This window comes from Callorhinus ursinus, unplaced genomic scaffold (genome assembly GCF_003265705.2).
Source record: "Callorhinus ursinus isolate GAN/ISIS: 27379988/994484 unplaced genomic scaffold, GSC_fseal_2.0 scaffold26, whole genome shotgun sequence".
NCBI classification, from domain to species: domain Eukaryota; kingdom Metazoa; phylum Chordata; class Mammalia; order Carnivora; family Otariidae; genus Callorhinus; species Callorhinus ursinus.
The window spans coordinates 8,101,451-8,123,219 of NW_027397088.1; the positions used below are offsets into that span (position 1 = coordinate 8,101,451).

At 39.6% G+C, this 21,769-nt stretch overlaps 1 protein-coding gene across 8 annotated transcripts in view; it reads right to left on the bottom strand.

The window, feature by feature from the left end:
- CAGE1 (cancer antigen 1) overlaps positions 1 to 21,769 on the bottom strand; it is a 54,034-nt gene that overhangs the window by 11,004 nt on the left and 21,261 nt on the right. For 5 of the 8 annotated variants that reach the window (XR_012373817.1, XR_012373815.1, XR_012373814.1 and 2 more), the window contains exons 7-9: positions 19,160 to 19,240; positions 18,838 to 18,945; positions 5,277 to 5,381 (exon numbers count right to left, since the gene is read on the bottom strand). Coding sequence is in view for 1 of the 8 variants with exons in the window: in XM_073877548.1 (XP_073733649.1) it covers positions 1,747 to 1,764; positions 5,228 to 5,381; positions 18,838 to 18,945; positions 19,160 to 19,240 (361 nt within the window). In the remaining 7 variants the exon portion in view is untranslated. Of the gene's footprint in view, positions 1 to 1,746; positions 1,765 to 5,227; positions 5,382 to 18,837; positions 18,946 to 19,159; positions 19,241 to 21,769 lie in introns of all 8 variants that reach the window. The other 3 variants (XM_073877548.1, XR_012373819.1, XR_012373818.1) reach the window with 3 other exon arrangements.

The window sequence follows — 21,769 nt, forward strand, 5'->3', positions numbered from 1 at the left end:
GCACATGAGAGGGGGGAGGGTCAGAGGGAGAAGCAGACTCCCCGCTGCGCAGGGAGCCCGATGCGGGACTCGATCCTGGGACTCCAGGATCATGACCTGAGCCGAAGGCAGTCACTTAACCAACTGAGCCACCCAGGCGTCCCTACAAAAATTTCTACAGAAATTGCATTTCACCTAATTTTTCAAAATCATTAGTATAAAGTTTTTATTATATCTCTTTAATCTCTGCTGCGCCTGTTGTCATGTCTCCATTTTCATTTCATTTTGAAGTTTCCAGTAGTAAAGTCTTATTGTCAGTAAATGATCTACGTTTTTGTCTGAAATTCCTGTATCTCATCTGCATTTCTTCAAGAGTTCAAGTGGCTAAAGCATTCTTGGTTGGCACTGATTCTTATCAGCACTTTGCAGATGGTATTCCATTCTCTTCTGGCTTTTATTGTTGCTGTCAACAGGAGAGCTGTCAGTCAAACTGGCTTTCATTTGCAGATGCCTCATTTCTCTAAGCCTGGTTTTAAGATAGGCTTTTATCTAGTTTTCTTTAGTTTCACAACACTGAGAGGTCTTGGTTTCTTTACGTTTATCCTGTTCAGATTAAAACCTGAGTTTTGAGTTGTATTTATTCTGAAAAATCCTCCATAGTTTATTCTCTACTATTTTATTCTCTTTTTCTAAAATTTCAGATATTTTGGATTTTTCTACTCTGAGCACTGTTTCACTTGACCTTTATTTCATATGTGTCTGTGTGATACAGTGTATGGATTTTTTCTCTCTAACTCACTAATTCTTTCTTGTTCTTTGACCAATCTGCCGTCTATCCTGTTCATTGAGTATGTATTACGCACGTATGTATGTATTTCTGTGACAGTAAGGAACTGGAAGAAGGGTCATGTTAGATAGTGTGGTCGTAGAAGGCCTTCTCTGAGGAGGTGACATTTAAACTGAGACTAACGGTCGAGAAGGATAGAATGTCAGCTCAAGGGAAAACATTCCAGGCAGAAGAAAGAGCAAGAGTGAATGCCTTGAAACAGGGCAGTCTTGCCAAGTTCTAGGAACTAAAAGGAATAATGAGGTTAAGGAGAGCCCAAGCTGAGGTGAGAGAAACAGTACAAGGTAAGATTATGTAGGGTTGGGCGCCTGGGTGGCTCATTTGGTTAAACAACTGTCTTTGGCTCAGGTCATGATCCTGGAAACCCAGGATCAAATCCCACATCGGGCTCCCTGCTCAGCAGGGAGTCTACTTCTCCCTCTGACTCTCCCCCCTCTCATGCTCTCTCTCTCAAATAAATAAATAAAATCTTAAAAAAAAAAGATTATGTAGGGTTTTAGAAGCTGTAGTGGAGTCTGCATTTATAATAAGTGTGGGGGGGAGGCTATTCAAAGATTTAAAGCCCTTTAAAATAGTGCAGTCTGACTTGTGGTTTTTAAAATAATTTTTAGAGAGGTATAACTGACTAATATTTTACATTAGTTTCAGATGTACAACATGTTTTAGTATTTGTATATATTGTGAAATGATCACCACAGTAAGTCTAGTTACCATCTGTTACCATATAGTTACAAAAAATTTCTTTCTTGTGATGAGAAATTTTAATATTTACTCTCTTAGCAACTCTCAAATATGCGACGCAATATTCTTAACTATAGTCACCATGCTGTACATTACATCCTGAGGACTTATTTTATAACTGAAAGTTTGTACCTTGTGACCACCTTTACCCATTTCACTGACCCTCCCCAACCCCACACCAACCACTAATCTATTCTCTGTATCTATGAAGTTGTTTTTGTTTTGTGTTTTAGATCCCACATATAAGGGAGATCAGATAGTATTTGTCTTTCTCTCTCTGACTCATTTCATTTAACATGATGCCCTCAAGGTCCATCCGTAGTGTCACAAATGGCTGCATTCCTTTGTTTTTATGACGGAATCATATTCCATTGCATACTATACCATGTTTTCTTTATCCATTTATCCACTGATGTAGGTTGTTTCCATATTTGACTATTGTAAATAACGCTGTAATGAACATGGCGGTGCATATATCTTTTCAAGATAGTTTTCATTTTCTTCGAATAAAGACCCAGAAGTAGAACTGCTGAATCATATGGTAGTTGTATCTTTAATTTTTTGAGGAACTTCCATACTGTTTTCCACAGTGGCTGCACCAATTTACATTCCCACCAACAGTGCACATCTCCACATCTTAGCCAACACTTGTTACTTCTAGTCTTGTTAATAATAGCCCTTCTAACAGCTGTGGGGTGATTTCTCATTGTGATTTGGACTTGCATCTCCATGATGATTAGCGATGTGAGCACCTTTTCATGTACCTGTTGGCCATCTGTATATGTTGAACTGGGGTATTTTTGTGAGAGGATCCACCTCTCACCATGATATTGTCATAGATGTCATGGGGAGTAGGGTAGAGAGAACAAGTCTAAAATTTCATAGGAAAGTATTCCTGAACCAGGAGTGTATGGAGCAGGGATTTCTATATCTGAAACTGATCTGGCTACAGGTGTTAACAGAGAAAGCAGTGTTTGGGGGAAAGATGCGTGATAACTTGAATCTCTGCAGCATTGTGGAGAAGCTACTTTACGCAGACTGGGAAGAGAGTGAATGTATCTCTAAGGAAAGGGCATTTGAGTGGGGATTTGAGGGACAGTAGGAGATAACTGAAGTGCAGGTAGCCTGAGCATTCCAGGTAGAACAGCCTATACTAACGCCATGAGGCAAAAGGGAAAGTGATGTATTTGAAAAGCTATAATATCTCCAATGTGGCTGAAAGCAAGGCAGGGGGGGATGGTGAGATGAGATTGGAAAGGCAGGCAGAAACTGTATCTTGAAAAAACTTGTAGGCCATGTTAAGAATTTTTGCCTTTATCTAAAAGTGATGGTTTGTTTCCCCCACCCTCCTTTACCCCCCTCCCCTATGTTCACCTGTTTCGTTTCTTCAATTCCACATCTGAGTGAAATCATAAGGAAACAAACTGTAAGAGACTCTTAAAAATAGAGAACAAACTGAGGATTGCTGAAGGGGAGTTGGGTGGGGGGATGGACTAAATGGGGGATGGGCATTAAGGAGGGCACTTGTGATGAGCACTGGGTGTTATATGTTAAGTGATGAACCACCAAATTCTACTCCTGAAACTGCTATTGCACTGTATGTTAACTAACTAGAATTTAAATAAAAATTTGAAAAAAAAAATAAGAGTGATGGAAGAAATCACTAAAAGTATTCTAAGGGGCATGATCAGATTTACATTTCACAAAGATCACTCTGACTGCATGTACAAAATGGACCTCACCAGGTTCCTTCTTTTATTTAGTGTTTTAGAAAAGTCAAATACCATTAAGGGCTTTTATAAGTAAGCAGCTGTTTCTAAGATCCAAGGCATGTAAATTGAAAACTACAGAATATCCAGTGAAAATATTTGAAGAAAGATCCTTCAAATACCACTAAATTTTAACAGAATACACTAACACCAGTTGAAAGAAACATTGCTCTAATAATGATGTATTCGATAATTTTTGAAGCAGCATACACCTTTTAATAAGATCAAAGCTAATTCACTGTAATTAAAAAAACTGTCTTCCTGAATATAATAGCCTATATTTGATTAAAAAGATGACAATCCTGATTACTTAAATCAATTTTCACACAGTATGCAGCAGTGGTTCTTGAACTGTCCAGACATTCTAATCTCCTGGACAATACACTGATGCCCAGAACCCATGTGATATTTTAGCTTATTGGATTGAGGAGTAGAGTCTGGGCATTGGATGTTTTTTAAAAAACATTCAAGGGAATTCTATTTTTTTTAAAGATTTTATTTATTTATTTGAGAGAGAGAGAATGAGAGATAGAGAGCACGAGAGGGAAGAGGGTCAGAGGGAGAAGCAGACTCCCTGCTGAGCAGGAAGCCCGACGTGGGACTCGATCCCGGGACTCCAGGATCATGACCTGAGCCGAAGGCAGTCGCTTAACCAACTGAGCCACCCAGGCGCCCTCAAGGGAATTCTAATAAGCAGTCATAGTTGACAACCATTTTAGTACAATTTATAGAACTCAGATGTCAAGTCTCTTCTTGAACACAAACTGGATAAGCCAGTTTTCTGAAATACAAGTTTAATAAAACAATTTGAATTTTAAAAATAACTTGGGCAAAGCAATATGGCTTGAGTAATGGTTTGATATTGTTTTAGAAATACTAGGTTATTTATTATTTTTATATTTTATGAGCCCATAATGATTGAACATTGGCTGAGTTTTCTTGGTAATAAGTTAAGGAGGAGCCTTATTTTACTTCTCTTGAGTGTATAATAACATCTCCTTCCTCCAAATTTAAAACTTGTCAGTGTCAGTCTGAAAAACCAGAAAATCGTTTTAACATTCATTTTGCTTAGAAACAATAGTGAAAAACAAAAACAAACTTCCCAAGGTACAAATACCCACACTGTCTTTCAATTACCTTGTGGTGAGTTACCCTATAGAAAGTTCATATTTGGGGTGTCTTTCTATGTAAGATTAGACCTTTTGCTTAAAAACTCTAGTGCTCGTCAGCACAGTATAAATGAAACTGTGGGAAGGATGAGGAAACAGCATATGGGAAATGAGGATAATACATGAGTGAAAAAAATTTGGAGAATTTAAAAATTTTGGAGTGTTTTCAAGCTGAATCTCATTCTAATGAGAGTTTAGTTGGCTCTTGATAAACATACATGCATGTTTCATTTGGAGTGCATTCAAAAACTTTTTGTGGATAAAGTCTAAGCATTGCAAGGTTATTTTACTAGTTTAGAATGTTAGGTTGGCAACAATTATAATTACCCTCAAAATGAAGTTGTAATACTAAGACCTGAAATTGCTGATGGCAGAGGTAAAGATACACACAATGTTCTTTGCTAGGTGTCAGCTAAAAAAGCTAATGAGAGCATTTATAATGTCATTAAAGAAGTAAAAGGAATCAATATAGATATGTTCCATCATTCCTCAGATCCTTTGCAGCACCAAAATTCTATTATTTTAGTATTTGGCATAGTTTTAATTTTTTAAATTTTATTATTTTTTTTAAAAGATTTTATTCATTCATGAGAGACAGAGAGAGAGAGAGGCAGAGGCAGAGGGTGAAGCAGGCTCCCTGCAGAATCCTGATGCGGGACTCAATCCCAGGGCCCCAGGATCATGACCTGAGCTGAAGGCAGACACTTAACCGACTGAGTCACCAAGGCATCCTGGCATCATTTTTAAATGATTTCTATAAGAAATCTGTACCTTATTTATTAAGTTGCCTAAATGTCTTTGATGTTTGTCATTTTCTTCAATGAGTCTGTTGCAGTGGTCTTCTTCTGACTCTAGAAGATTTCTCAGTTTTGCAATCTATGGAGTAAAAATCAGTAAAAATACTAACTTGGAAACTGTCATGAAAACCATATACTGCGAACAAATGAGAACAGTGACCTAAACTTTATTCCAAGATTCTCTTAAACCAAGTTGTACCATAAGTGAAGCAATAGATGCTAATCCTAGTTAGATTGCATTTAGAACAGATAAGCAGAAATTATAATTTTATAATTAGTTATAATTCTCTCCAATTTAATATTATGCAACAGTTTTGCAAATAATTTAACACTTGTTAGTGAATACAAATATCAGCCCAAATCTTCACTACCTTCTTTTTTTTTTTACCCTCTTTCCATTTATAACCAATGCATAAACATATTTGATTGTCTCTGAAGTAAAGCACTGATGTGCTTGATGTGCATTTTCAGGTTTGATAAATATTCTCAACTTGCATTAATGACAGCAAGTTATAAAAAAAAGGTCCAGTTCTTATGTTCTAAGATCCAATGTTTATTTGCAAAAAAAAAATAATTAAAAATTTTATTTCTAAAAGTGACATATTGGATTAATTATCAAGAAAGGGTATTCACAAGTTCCCTTAGCAGTTACCTTAATTTTCAAATCAATTATAGAAGAAAAATGACAGAAATATCCCCATTAAATACCAATGTTAAGGGGCGCCTGGGTGGCTCAGTTGGTTAAGTGTCTGCCTTTGGCTCAGGTCGTGATCCTGGGGTCCTGGGATCAAGCCCCACATTGGGTTCCCAGCTCAGCATGGAACCTGCTTCTCCATCTGCCTCTCCCCACCCCCACTCATTCTCTCTCTCTCTCTCTCATAAATAAATAAATAAAATCCTTAAAAAGATTAAAAAAAACCAATGTTAAAGAATGGCCATCAATCTTCTGTTTTAGATATACTTATGTGTCTGTAGTGAAATCCCCTAGGAGAAGCAATGGCAAACAAATTTGCAGCAGAAATAGCAACTTTCTTATTCTTATTTATTTATTTAAAGATTTTATTTATTTATTTTAAAGAGAGAGAGAGCTAGAGATAGAGAAGGAGCAGGGGAAAAGGGAGAAGCAGGCTTCCCACCAAGCAGGGAGCCTGATGCAGGGCTCCATCCCAGGACTCTGGGATCATGACTCGAGCCGAAGGCAGACGCTTAACTGACTGAGCCACCCAGGTAACCCCTCTCACTTTTTTTTTAAAAGATTTTATTTATTTATTTATTTGACACAGAGAGAGAGCATGTGAGCATGGGGTGGGGCAGAGGGAGAGGGACGAGCAGAGCCTGATGGGAGGCTTGATCTCACAACCCTAAGATCATGATCTGAGCTGAAAGTAAGAGTCAGACCCTCAACGGACTGAGCCACCCAGGTGCCCCTTATTCCTACTCTCTTATTAAATTAATGGGGACACTACCAAGTTAGTGGTTCTACTCCTCTGACTACACACATTATTTAAGGTAGGGAGTACAGATATTATTACTACGACTTAACAGATGAAATCAAGGTGAAGAGAATCTAAAAATTTTTGAATGGATATGTCTAGAAGTGGAAAGACTAAAATCCATATTTATCATCCATTAGCATAGGGCTTTTCCCATTCTAGTCCTTGGCTTCTCCTCACCTGTACTCCTCACGGGGAGCTTCCTATATCTCATGACCTCTTACTGAGGCACTATGGAATTGCTTCTCACTTCTGTTTTTCATTATAGACTTCATGGCAGGTTTTGGATTTCTTTAATGGCTTTCAAGATCAAAGTGAGAACGCTTTTAAGTCCTTGGATTGAATTTTTTTAAAAGATTTTATTTATTTGAGAAAGAGAATGAGGGAAAGAGAGAGAGAGAGAGAGCATGAGACGGGGGAGGGTCCAGGGGGAGAAGCAGACTCCCTGCTGAGCAGGGCGCCTGATGCAGGACTTGATCCTGGGACTCCAGGATCATGACCTGGCCCAAAGGCAGCGGCTTAACCAACCGAGCCACCCAGGGGCCCTGGATTGAATGTTTTAATTTGCTGACCTCAAATTAAAGGAAGAAGAGGAAAATATTTCTTAAGGGATATTTGTTTTAGAGATAAAGGAATAGCCCTTATAAGGCAGTTTTTTTAATTACAGTGAAAAAGAATCAAAATTTTAAGTTTCTGCTGAAGCGTGTAAAGTTTAACTGCTTTGAGTATGACTGACACACGATAAATTGCACGTATTTCAAGAGTACGTTTGGTAAATTTTCACATATATATTCAACTATGAAACCATCACCACAATCATGATAATAAACATATCCATCACTGCCCCTTCTCTTGCCTCTTGGTAATTCCTCCTTCCTGCCTGCCTGTCTTCCCTGACTCCCACACTCTATGCCAGTCCCAGGCAAATACCAATCTGCTTTCTGTCACTAGTGATTAGTCTGTATTTTCTAGAATTTTAGAGAATAGAAGCAAACAGTATTCCTCTTGTCTGGCTCTTCTTGTTCCACACAATTTTGAGATTCATCTACGTTGCACGTGTAGCAGTAGTTCATCCCTTTCTCATTGCTGAGTAGTAGTCCATCATATGGATGTGCCACAATTTGTTTATTCAATTCGTCTGTTGATCAGCATTGCAGTTGCTTTCAGTTTTTGGCTATTATAAATAAAGCTGCTAGGGACCTTCGTGTATAAGTCTTTGTATGAACATATGCTTTCTTTTTTTAAAATATTTTATTTATTTGAGAGAAAGAGAGAGAGAGTGCACGAACGGTAGGGGAGGGGCAGAGGGAGAGGGAGAAGCAGGCTTCCTGCCAAGCAGGGAGCCCAATGCGGGCCTCGATCCCAGGACCCTGGGATCATGACCTGAGCCAAAGGCAGACGCTTAACGACTGAGCCACCCAGGCGCCCCTGAACATATGCTTTCATTTCTCTTGGGTAAATACCTGATAGTAGACTGATGGTATATATTTATCTTTTTAGGAAACTGCCAAAATGTTCTTCAAAGTGGCTGTACCATTTTACATTCCCATCAGCAGTGTATGAGAGTTGCAGTTGCTCCACGTCCTCATCAATCCTTGGTATGGTCAGTCTTTTTAATAGACACTGTAATAGGTATGTAGTGGTATTCATTGTTTTAACCTGCATCCTAATGATGTTGAGTATCTCTTCATGTGCTTATTTGCTATCCATGTATCATTTTAGTGAAGCGTCTGTTAAAATATTTTTGCCCACTTTTTAAAAAAGATTGTATTTATTTTGAGAGAGAGATTATGTGCACATGACTGGGGGAGGGGCAGAGGCAGCAGAAGAGAATCTCAAGCAGACTCCACGCTGAGCATGGAGTCCAACACACGGCTCCATCTCACGACCCTGAGATCATTACCAGAGCCAAAATCAAGAGCTGGACGTTTGACCCGCTGAGCCATCCAGGTGCCCCTTTTGCTCACTTTTTAAATTGGGTTATTTTCTTATTACAAAGTTTTGAGGGTGCTTTACATACTCTAGATATGATTTCTCTATCAAAACTGATTTTTCAAATGTTTTCTTCCAGTTTGTGGATTGTCTTTTCATTGAGAGCTCAAATTTTAAAGTGTAAAAAAAAAATCCCAAAATAGAAAAGTTTTAGAAGACAGTGTATTAGAGTCAAATCACTGAAAAAGTCTAAAACATTTTCATGAAATCATACCAAAAAAGTACCTTTAATATGTAAAGTAAATATTTAAGTAATAATTTAAAGGATGGGGTGGTGGTAACATTTCTCTTTGGTAAAGGAAGATATTACAGGGCGCCTGGGTGGCTCAGTTGGTTAAGTGACTGCCTTCGGCTCAGGTCATGATCCTGGAGTCCCGGGATCGAGTCCCACATCGGGCTCCCTGCTCAGCAGGGAGTCTGCTTCTCCCTCTGACTCTCTTCCCTCTCGTGCTTTCTATCTCTCGTTCTCTCTCTCTCTCAAATAAATAAAAAAAAAGGAAGATATTACAAAATAACCTTGAATGTGGCTACTTGACTAATATTAATGAAAGCTTTCCTTTAATACGTGTCTTTCCCTTGATGTCTCAGAGATGCTGTAATGCTTCAGAGCCAAATGCTAGGAAGTCTGAACCCACTCCAAGTCTCCACCAAAAGAAAGCAGATTTGAATGAAGGGAGAGAAACTGAACATTAGTAAAGTGACTTTCTATAACCTTGGCTTAAAATGGCAGGAAGTAGGGGCACCTGGGCGGCTATCTCTGTTAAGTGTCTGCCTTCGGCTTAGGTCATGATCCCAGGGTCCTGAGATCCAGCCCCGAGTTGCGTCGGGCTCTCCGTTCAGCAGGGAGTCTACTTGTCTCCCTCTCCCTCTGCTGCTCTCCCTGCTTGTGCGTGCCCTCTGTCAAATAAATGAATGAATGAATGAATGAATGAATGTTTAAAAAAAATAGGGCAAGAGATAGGAGTCAAACAGACGACACTGAACTCCCATTCACCAGATGGTTCACAGAGAAGAGCCTTCCCTGGGCTCTATTCCACCCGGCCCTAGATTTCTGGATCCACATATACTGTGCCTGGGGCCACTGCCCCACCACCTCCTATTTGGTCAGTCATTCTTGTGGTTTCCCTTTTAGGCCTTTCACATGACATTCCGCCATGGTTTTGGCCCTGTTTAGTTTTAGTCCTTTGATTTTGGCACCCTCCGTTGCCCCCACCGAGGATCTCAGCTCTCATTGGGAAACTCTTCCCCTGCTCCCACCCCTCTAGCCTCCCCAGTCAGTCGCCATAACTAAGTGAAGGTAGAAGAGAAATCAGATTTGGGGACAAGCTACATTGAAGAAAAAGCAATCTTTAGATGAGTATCAGGCCCAGGAATATGTACTGTGCAAATTTAAAACACTTTGGCTTGGAAAGCAGTTTGGAATCTGCACGTCGTGGATATTATTCTATCACAATTCCTATTCCTTGAAAATATAATGCCTGTGTTAAAACCTGTGTTAAATGACAATTGTTAAACTCTGCATATATTAAAATCTACAGGTGAGACTGTCCCACAGATACGATGGTAAAAGCAATATACTGAAAAATGTTCCATCTTCCTGCAAGTATAAATTGAAAGGCCAATGATTTAGAAAAATTTCAAGTGATAGTATTTACTACTGGAGGGTTTTGGTGAAATAGTACCACAAACACACCAATATCTGCAAGGTAAAGTTTAAGTCTTTTGAAAATTTATTTGATAGTGTACATAAAGATCCACATGCTTATTTATAGCTTTAAAAGCAGTAATCCCACTTTGATAATTTATTCTAAGGAAGTAACTCACAAAGGAAAAACCTCTCCAGATAAAAGTAAAAAGAACCCAAATATCCAACAAGGGGAATGGCTAAAAAATTATTTTATTTTCACTCTATGGAATATTATGCAGTCATTGAAAATTATATACAATCTATATTCAATCTCTAAGAATAGCATAGTAACATGTAAAAATGTGTGATATATTAACTGAAACAAAATTCAACAGTTTACATACAGTATGATTTCAACCTTGTAAAGGTGTCTGGACAAAGACTGGATGTATCTGAAATGTTCTAGTGTGAGCTATGATTTATTCACATGTTAAGACACTACACAGGAGTGAAAAAGGGTAAGTCAGAGCTACCTATCACAAAAAAGCATCTTGCAGTTACAAGATTGAGGGCAGGAAACTTAGAAAAGGATATATAAGATGCAATAAAGAAGACAGGCAAAACAATATGCATTGTTTAAAGATAAATATGTAAGCAGGAAATACAGACATGCATAGTAAAGGTAAACACTAAATTCAGGATCATGGCTACCACTGGGTGGAGGGGAGGAAAATGCAACTGGAGAGGGACACAGAGGGCTTCAACTATATTCACATTTCATTTCTTTACCTGGGCGGCAGGTACATGGCTACTTAATTATATTAGTTTTTACACGGTTTGTTGTGAAATATTTAAAATAAGTACTTTTTAAGATAGCGTCAAAGCCCTTACATAAGGTCCAACAAGACTTCCTCACCCCAGGGTGCTTGAGGGCTGACCAAAGGTGCAGTGGCATGCTCTCCCATCTCCCCAGCACCTCCCTTCCTGTGGTGTCTGCCCACATGTGCTGGAGTGCATGGTGCAGAGGCAGACCCACAGCCGGGGTGATGGGCCTTGACAATCATCTTGAAGAAGCAGGCTCCAAGGGTAGGGCTGAGTAAGGCAGAGGAACAGTACCCATGTCTGGCCCTGTCCATTTGACCAGAGGAGAGGAGGAAGTCCTCTTGGAGAGCTGCTTCCTACACTGTTTGGACGAAGCACCGAGAAATGGAGTGAGAGGTGGAGAAGTCGGCAGGCTGCCAGGGCTGGATGAGGGGCCCTCAGTCCAGGTGTCAGTGTTCAGTCATGAAGTCCTCCAGCAGAAGATTTCCTAGGTTGGGTCCCCGCTATGGCCCCCCGTGTTCTAGATTTATGGACATAGTTCCAAGTTAATAATGTATTAACTGCCCTAATATATTATGAGGCACTGAAATCCAGATCGCTAAAAAAAATAAGGTCAACACATTTTGTGTTAGTTTTTTATTGCTGCTGTAAGAAATAACCACAAACTTAGTGGGCTTACAACAACATAAATTTATTATCTTACAGTTCTGTAGGTTAGAAGTCTGACGGGTCTCCTCATTTGGCTAAAGTTAAGCGTCAGCAGGGCTGTGTTCCTTTCTGAAGGCTTTAAGGGGAGATTTTCCAGCTTCTGAAGGCTGCCCACCTTCCTTGGCTTGTGGTCCCCTTCCCTCATCCTCAAAGCCAGCAATGTTGTGTCTCTTAACATTCTTTAGTTGTATCTCTCTCTGACATGGCTGGATGCATGAGATTAGATTGGGCCCATCCTGGTAATTCAGAATACTCTATCTCCATATCTCAAGGTCCTTGATTTAATCACATCTGCAAAGTCCCTTTTGCCCTAAGTGCCTAGATTTCTTATTTTATCAAGGGATGCAAAGTCCCCGTTGTCATGTCCCAGGACTAGGGTGTGAATATCTTTGGGAGGCTATTACTGTACCTACCACACACCTCTCTACTAGGATCACTGAGGCCTTCTATGATGAGGGGTACAAGTGTCCTGGTAATACAGTCAAGCTATCTGGCTCTATCTAGTTCATAATTCCAGGTTTCCTAAGAAAAAAAATTTTTTTTTGCTTCCATTAATGCTTTGTCCTCATACGGGGTTGTCTTACACTCTGCTACTGTCAACTTAGAGAGAAAGTGTGTCAAGGTAGAAATAACATTTCACCAGGACAGTAGAGGTATCCATCATTGTTATGAATGGCCTAGGAGACTGGGACATCTGAAGGCTGGCTGATTGACTGATTGATTGATTGACTTCCCAATTCTTTACACAAAGGTGATTGAATACATAGAGTAAAATATAAATTAAGTACAATTCAACCACAATGTACAGAACAAGTGAAGGACAATATGCATCTGTGAAGACCGTGAAGACTTGACTATAGTGCCATGTGTTTGGTACTGAACTTCCCAGTAGCTAAAGCAAAACGGCAATCTGGCTAGTTACATGATTTTCATTATTCATGGGTTAAAAACACACCTGTTTCTAAAGACAAGTTTTCCCTAGTAGGTCTGAGGTCTCAAAGGAAGTTCTCATCCCCGTGGCACTAAGTGAAACAACAGTCTCTCTAACAAACGGAGAAAGAGGTTTCCTAGGATTGCTGAGGGCATAACACCAACCGCAGCTTCATAAAAGCAATTCTGTGAAGGCCAAGCCAGCATGTTCCACACAGCAGCTTTCTGAGAATAATCATGACCCAGGTTGTGACTCCTTATTAAGCAGTGAAATGAATTTATGACCAACACAGAAACAAGGAATAGAACAGAAGAATAAAAAAAAACCAGCGTTTCTTCTGTGTGGGGGGACACGTGTATCTGACCAAGAAGTGAACTGTTGTTTTCTACTGTGCATCACTCCGAGAACCATGAGACGGCTGCACAGATAATCCATCAGGGACGAAGAGCCCTTAGACAAGCTCTGAGTTGGTCAGCAAATAGGCTGATGTTAGATCCCACAACAAGGGTCTGTAGTGCAAGCATTGCTTCTTACACCACCGTCAGAATAGGATTTAGGAAAATTGAAGCCAGGAAGGTGAGGAATAGGGTGTGGTAGGCACAGTAATGGCCGCCCAAAGATCTCCACACCCTAGTCCTGGGACACGGCAATGGGGACTTTGCATCCCTCCATACAATAAGTGCCCAGGGTGCTTGAGAGAGCAAGGAAACAGATGGTAAGGTTGACATCTCCTTGGGGAAACTGAGGAGCAAGCATTGTACCTGACTGGAGAGCCATCCCATCTGTGTGACTAGAGTTCTAGTCGGCCCACAATCTTCCTCAGGAGGCTGTTCAGTGGCAGAGAGGCCCCCTAACTAGAAAGATTTCTCAAGGGAATACTGTGTCCAAATCCAGGAACTGGTGGGTGTGTTTAATATTTCAGAGGAACCATAAGACACTGGGTTATGATCGTTTTCTTTTGGCTCACTTAGAACATTTTTCCTAGAGTCATAATTTTGTCTTGCATCATATTTGTTTCCTTATTTTATGATTATAGGAGATAAATATGAAAATAATCTGCTACCTTCTGAGTATTTCCTTGACTAGAAATAAACATCTCTAACTTTAAAGACTACCAAAATAATAAATTAATGTTTTACATAATACAGAGAGTATCATAGTAAAGTATATGTGTGTGTGTGTGTGTGTGTGTGTATATATGTATATATATATATATGTATATATATATATATAGTAAAGTATAGTGAAGTATATGGTATGTTTTAGGTTAGTATTTCAGTTTTTTATATATTATATAATAACAGTTAAAGGATATCTTCTATATTACTGGTTTAAAAATATTTTATTTTTATTTTTTAAGGATTTTATTTTTTTATTTGATAAAGCAAGAGTATAAGCAGGGGGAGCTATAGGGGGAAAGGGAGAAGCAGGCTTGAGCGGGGGGAGCCCGACTTGGGGCTCAATCCCAGGACCCTGGGATCATGACCTGAGCTGAAGGCAGACGCTTAACTGACTGAGCCACCCAGGTGCCCCTAAAAATATTTTATTTTTATAAAATGATTCCTATTTTACTGAAGATGGGTTCTAGGAGGACCTTGAGGAATCATTACTATTAGCCTAACCTGAACCCTAAACCCCAGCACTGTTAACTAGACTCTTGTCTGTTCCCTCTGATCAAATCCCTGACTTGGGTGTACCTTATCAAAGGTTTCTAGGATCATGACACATTTTGCACTTGACAGTTAAATGCCCACAGTGCTAGAGGCTGGCAGTAGGCAAAGCTGGGGTCAAGGACCCTGTCTCAAGCTGGAGGAGGTCAGGAGGTGAAAGGAGCAACAAGAAGTTCAGAATTGTGAAGAACCAAAAGCAAGGGGTCAGAAGGGCCACAAGAGAAGCACATGACAAAGCAGTAGAGGACATATGAGCCATCAAACTTAGCTCCAGCAGACCATGTCTTGCTGGCCTAGAGTTCCTTAGAGAATGAGAAGTGAGCCTTCTGGAGCATGCTTCTGCATTTCAAAAACAAAGAGCACAACCAAAACTCTTTATTTCAGAAAATTTCAAACACATAGAGAAGTAGAGCGAGGAGTATAATGAACCTCTGTGTGCCCGTCACTTAACTTCAACAGTTATCAATATTTTTTCATCAGTTTTTCATCCGTCTCCAACCTCCCGCCTCCCCAACTCTGCCATCTTTTCATTTCCCTGGAGTATTTAAAAGCAAACCTACCCACTCTTTGGGAGAAGATATTTGCAAATGTCTTATCAGATAAAGGGCTGGTATCCAAAATCTATAAAGAACTTACCAAACTTAACACCCAAAGAACAAATAACCCAATCAAGAAATGGGCAGAAGACATGAACAGACATTTCTCCAAAAAAGACATACAATTGGCCAAAAGACAAATGAAAAAAATGCCCCACATCACTGGGCATCAGGGAAATCCAAATCAAAACCACAATGAGATACCACCTCACACCCATCAGAATGGCTAAAATTAACAAGTCAGGAAATGACAGATGTTGGCGGGGATGTGGAGAAAGGGGAACCCTCCTACGCTGTTGGTGGGAATGCAAGCTGGTGCAGCCACTCTGGAAAACAGTATGGAGGTCCCTCAAAAAGTTGAAAATAGAGCTACCCTATGACTCAGCAATTGCACTACTGGGTATTTACCCCAAAGATATGAATGTAGGGATCCGAAGGGGCATGTGCACCCCAATGTTTATAGCAGCAATGTCCACAATAGCCAAACTGTGGAAAGAGCCAAGATGTCCATCGACAGATGAATGGATAAAGAAGAGGTGGTATAGATACACAATGGAATATTATGCAGCCATAAAAAATGAAATCTTGCCATTTGCAACAATGTGGATAGAACTAGGGGGTATTGTGCTAAGCAAAATAAGTCAGTCAGAGAAAGACAATTATCATATGGTTTCACTGATATATGGAATTTAAGAAACAAGGCAGAGGATCATAGGGGAAGAGAGGGAAAAATAAAACAAGGTGAAATCAGAGAGGGAGACAAACCATAAGAGACTCTTAATCATAGGTGATGTTTATTAAGGAGGGCACGTGATGTAATGAGCACTGGGTATTATATGAGAATGATGAATTACTGAACTCTGCCTCTGAAACTAATAATACATTATATATTAACTGAATTTAAATTAAAAGAAAAAATAAAGCAAACCTACCCATTCTATTAATTCACTCATAAATACTTTTCAATATGCAATAGATAAGGGCTTTTAAAAGCACAACGATATCCAGGTGCCTGACTGGCTCAGTCAGAAGAGCATGTGGCTCTTGATCTCAGGGGATGTAAGTTTGATCCTCACATGGGGTGTAGAGATTACTTAAATAAAACTTAAAAAAATAAAAAAAATTAAATAAAAACACAATGACATCAATGATATTAAAATTAACAATAACTTAATATTATCTAATACCCAGACTGTGCTCCTGTTTCTGCTACTGTCTCACAAATACCTTTTTAGAGTAGGTTTGTTCAAATCAGGACCACACAAGTGTCACAAACTGCATTTCGTTGATTTGTTCCTTGTCTCCACTGTGCTTTAGTCTATACCAGTTAACCCTTTCCTCGCCCTCCCTTTTCTTGAGCCATGTGTTTACTGATGAGAATCTTCCACACTCTGGATTTGTTATCATGGTGTCGTCTAATATGTCTCTTTATCTACAGTCACAGTAGTTTGGTCTTGAAACCTGCTTTTGGATCCGGTTGTTCTGGTGAGAAGACTTCATAGATCTGCTGTGTGTGTCCTCCTGCAGAACATCAGGGGGCACAGGTGTGTGTGTCTCATCCTTAGCGGCTTGAGATTGATTTAGCAGGCTCAGGTGCTTGTCAGTTTGACCCATTCATTAAAAGCTCCCCCTCAGGGGCGCCCGGGTGGCTCAGTCGGTTAAGCGGCCGACTCTTGATTTCGGCTCAGGTCATGATCTCAGGGTGGTGGGACTGAGCCCCACGTCGAGCTCTGCATCGGGCTCTGTGCTGGGTGTGGAGCCTGCTTGGAATTCTCTCTCTCCCTTTCCTTCTGTTTCCAACCCCCAACACACACCAATTCTCTCTCTCAAAAAAAAAAAGCTCCCCCTCAGTCTTAAATGTAAGGTTTTAGCAGCCATTATAACTGCTCCCAAAAGATGCCTCTTCTCTTCTGCTTTTAGTAGCTTACCTTTTCAGTGAAGAGCTCTCCCTCCCTCATCAGTTATTTGGTTTCTCCGAGAGGCAGTTTGTACAAGTAGACTGCAGCCCATTTTAGAAATGACGTAGTGTGTCTGACATGCTTTTAGTTGTGTCCTCTTTCTCACTGAAGCTTCCCACCGCTGGGAAGACGAAGGTCCACTCACGTTATCTTTTATGCCCGAAGCACAGAAACTACTAATGAACGACAGAATGGACTGAGGGTTCTCCTCTCATCTCCCTATGCTCAGATTTTACTCGTTTTCAAAGTCCAGCTGCCAATCCCTTCACAAGGTGTCCCATGACTCCCCCACTTGGACAGTATCTGTTTGTCCTCTGAGCTTATCATTCGACAAACATCGCCTCTGTTAGACACTGGTCACTGTATCACTTTCTAAGGAACTTCCCCTTTATCCCTTGTGAACAGTTATTTATGTATTTTATCTTCCTTTCTAGGTTTCTTAGAAGCAGAGATAATGTTTGATTTGGCTTTCTGCCTCCATAATGACTAGCATTTTTAGCCTTTTGTGAGACATCAATAATTACTTATTAAAATTAAAAAAATAATGAATTACAAGAAACTTGTGAGCCCTCACCACGTTGGACTTTTTCTTCTCTCTCAAAGCTGAATGGTTATGCTATGAATTTATTGCAGAATGCCAATTTTTTTTTTTTAAGATTTTATTTATTTATTTGACAGAGAGACACAGCGAAAGAGGGAACACAATTGTGTAGGGGGAGTAAGAGAGGGAGAAGCAGGCTTCTTGTGGAGCAGGGAGCCCGATGTGGGGCTCGATCCCAGGACCCTGAGATCATGACCTGAGCCAAAGGCAGACGCTTAACGGCTGAGCCACTCAGGTGCCACAGGATGCCAATTATTAATAATTGAGAAATATGATAGACTTCTCTAATTAACTGCTATTAAAAAATAAATTAAATTAATTAATCACCTTTTCTTATGGTGGGATCCAGTTGGATTGTAACTCTGTAACTACCTAGATACCAAGACCACATTTTCACTTTCTTATAACATATTTTTCCTGTTTTATCTGCCTTTATTTTCTCCCAGCTTTACTGAGATATAACTGACATATAACACTGTGTAAGTTTAAGGTGTCCAGCATGCCGATTTGATACACTTCTATATTGCAAAATGATCACCACCACAGCATTAGCTAACATCTCCATTAAGTCACATAATAATGACCATCTCTTTTCTGTGGTGATGCTTTCATCTGTAGATGGCATCTAAAGTGAACTATTTCCCAAAGTACTCCTTAATCATAGTTGTTGTACACAGCTATTGATATATTTATATTAAGAATGGTGGTAGCAGAGTGCCTGGCTGGGTCAGTCGGAAGAGCATGCAATTCTTGATCTCAGGGCTGTGAGATTGAGCCCCATGTTGGGTGTAGAGATTACTAAAAAAAATAAACTTAAAAAAAAAAGAATGGTGGTAGCATATGCAAAAATATAAATGTGTTTCAATCACTGTGAAAAATAGCACCCATTTTTTGATTTCTGCATTTTGAAAGAAATAAATCTGATTAGTCTAAATAGGTAGGGCCATATGTAAAATTTCAAAACCTGAAAATGCAAACTTAAATTCTATACCTTTATGGTCGAATAATACTGCCACAGTGCCAGTGTGTGACCATTTTAATGAACAAATTTTTTGAAGGTTGATAGTTTCTTAAACTTGTTAATAAAATGGCACTATGGATAAAAATGCTAGCAAAGCAGCAAAAGATCTTTCTTACCAAGAAATCAAGCTCTTCATTCAGATTGTGGTACTTATTCAGTTTGACTCCCAATAAGACAGGCACATCTCTAATATTCTTGGCTTCACCTGAATCCAAACTTGTAACCTGAGATTAAATATATTTGTGCTCACTTCCAGTACTTTCATATTCCTTGGGAAATTTGACAATAAATACTTTATAAGTTTAACAGTCAAATAGCTCTTCAGTGGCTAGAATAATAGAAGTATAGAACTTGGAGCTAGAAGGATTTCAACAAATATGCCAAAAGAAATTGTATTTTTGCATGTTAAAGACAGTACATGGTAAATGTTAAACTCACCTCGATAACCTGATCTTGAAATGCTTTTTCTTTTGCAATTAACTCTCTAAAAGCTGTGATTCTGTCTTTATGTTCCAGGAGCTAAGGAAAAAAGAATTTTATATTTCAGAAAAGGAGAAGAAATAAAAGTACATTCGGTAACATTTATAATAAGATCATCGAACCATGCACTGTCTAGTCTCTGGTCTCCAAAGATCTACTGTTTTTACAGCTCTTGTACAAAAGGGAGTTTACATGGCAGATCTGAGACTCCTCAGGAAGGCCTGCTCATCATGCTGCCCCCTGACTGGCATCTGGGAACTTGGATTGCAGGAGGAGTTCCATCATTTTGGACTCTGAGTGGCTCATTGTGCCTAACCTATTTGTACAGAGAATTTCGTTTATACTGAATGCCTCTTTCCTTCTGGAGGGTCCAGAGTTTTAGTACGTGCTAGGGTGACATGCCTATGTGAGCCGCCCCCAATAAAAACCCTGGATGCTGGGTCTCTAATGAGACCCTGGAAAAATTTCACACATATTGTCACCGCTCATTGCTGGGAAAATGAAGTGCATCTTGTGTGACTGCACTATGAAGGGGCTCTTGGCAGCGTGAATCTGATTTCCTCTGGACTATGCCCCAAGCCCCTTTTCCCTGTGCTGACTTTGCTCTGTAGCTTCTCACGGTGACACATAGTTGTGACTATGACCGTATGTGCAGTCCCATGGATACTAGCAGATCATGGAACCTGAGGGCAGGCTTGGGATCTCTGGGAGCTTATCCCAATATTCAGTTGTTTTTACAGTTAGGCTCTCAGAATTCTTCTTTAAAGAAAAAAAAAAAACTACCCACTTTTCCTAGGTGTAATTTATAATCATTTCTTATTTGTTCATTTGTTCCTTCATGAAAATAACAATAAATTTTAATATTCAATATTCAAATTTCTCCAAAAATCAGTGAGGTAAAGTGTGATGCACAGAATTATTTTTATTATGAACTATTTCCTATATTTATTTATTTATTTGAGAAAGAGAGAGATTGAGAGAACAAGTGGAGGAGGGGCAGAGGGAGAAGCAGACTCCCTGAAGAGCAGGGAGCCCGATGCGGGACTCGATCCCAGGACCCTGGGATCATGACCTGAGCCGAAGGCAGATGCCTAACCGACTGAGCCACCCAGGCGCCCGGCCAATATTTATTTTTTAATTTTTTAAAAGTTTTATTTATTTGAGGGAGAGAGGGAGAAGCAAACTCCCTGCTGAGTGTGGAGCCCTCCGCAGGGCTTGGGGCTCGATCTCATGACCCCGAGATCACGACCTGAACTGAAATCAAGAGTTGGACGCTTAACCAACCGACTGAGCCATCCAGGCACCCCAACAATTTCTAATATTTAAAAAAATAGAGAAAAAAACTGAATGAACCTCCATGTAATTAGCACCCAGCTTTTGATGGCTACTGGCCAATTTTGTACCATTTATACCCCCAACCATGCCCTCCTCCCTCCAATTCCCCTCCACGGAGTCGAATTACAGACACCACATCATATCACCTGCCAGTATTTCAGGAAATTTACCCACACAACACAAATATCTGAAATTTTATTTCTATAACATCCTGCTCCAACCCTCAATGGGGCTTATTTTTGAAGGCTGGTTTAAGAAATGGAGGACAGTAGTTTCTCTACATATCTGTTATTCCTTGATCAGGTTAACTAGGAGACAGACTCCCTGGACTACCTGCAACAAATACTCTATCCACCTCAGTTCAGAGAAGTAATTTCCTCATAACATAGGACTGAATTTGTTTCTACGATCCAAGATCCCATATCTGAATACACTTTTATTCCATTAGCTGATAAACTTGCCACTTCTGTATTCCTCTCACATTAAAACTGGCACAAGTTAACAACCTGGTATCACCTTTTATTTTAGAGAAAAAGAGAGAGAGAGAATGAGCAGGAGGGGCAGAGAGAGAGGGAGAGAGAATCTCAAGCAGACTCCGAGCTGAACAAGAAGCCTGACGCAGGTCTCAATTTCATGACCCTGCGATCATGACCTGAGTGGAAACCAAGAGTCAGATGCTTAACCAACTGCACCACCCAAGTGCCCCGCCAAAAACAATTATTCAAAAAAATCCAAATTTGGAGAATTTCTTTATACTTTTATGTTACCTTTTTTTTTACTACTTTTTTCACCAAAAATGATACAATTTATAGAATAAAGAATAAATACAGTACCTCTTTATCTAAATCTTTCTTTTTAAGATGGAAGTGCTTCAATTTTTGTAGCATTGTATCACTAACTTTTTTACTCTTTTTGAAATGTTCAATATTGGGAGTAGTGATGTCCTAAGAGTAACAGTTTGAGAAGCTATAGTAAAAAGTTTCCAGTAAAGCTAAAGGGAGGACAGAAAACACACACAAAATTTCCAGAATAGGTGACCAAACCAAAAGAGATAAAATATTGAACTCTCTTCAATTACTCATAAGACATCCAATAAATAGTGTGGAAAGAATTCTTATAGGTTCACACTTGTATATAAGTTGTTATTGGGACAGATTACTATGATCTCTGGTAAGTTAATATTCATCTATAATAACAATACGTGCTTACACATTCACACCTACATCCTCTCTT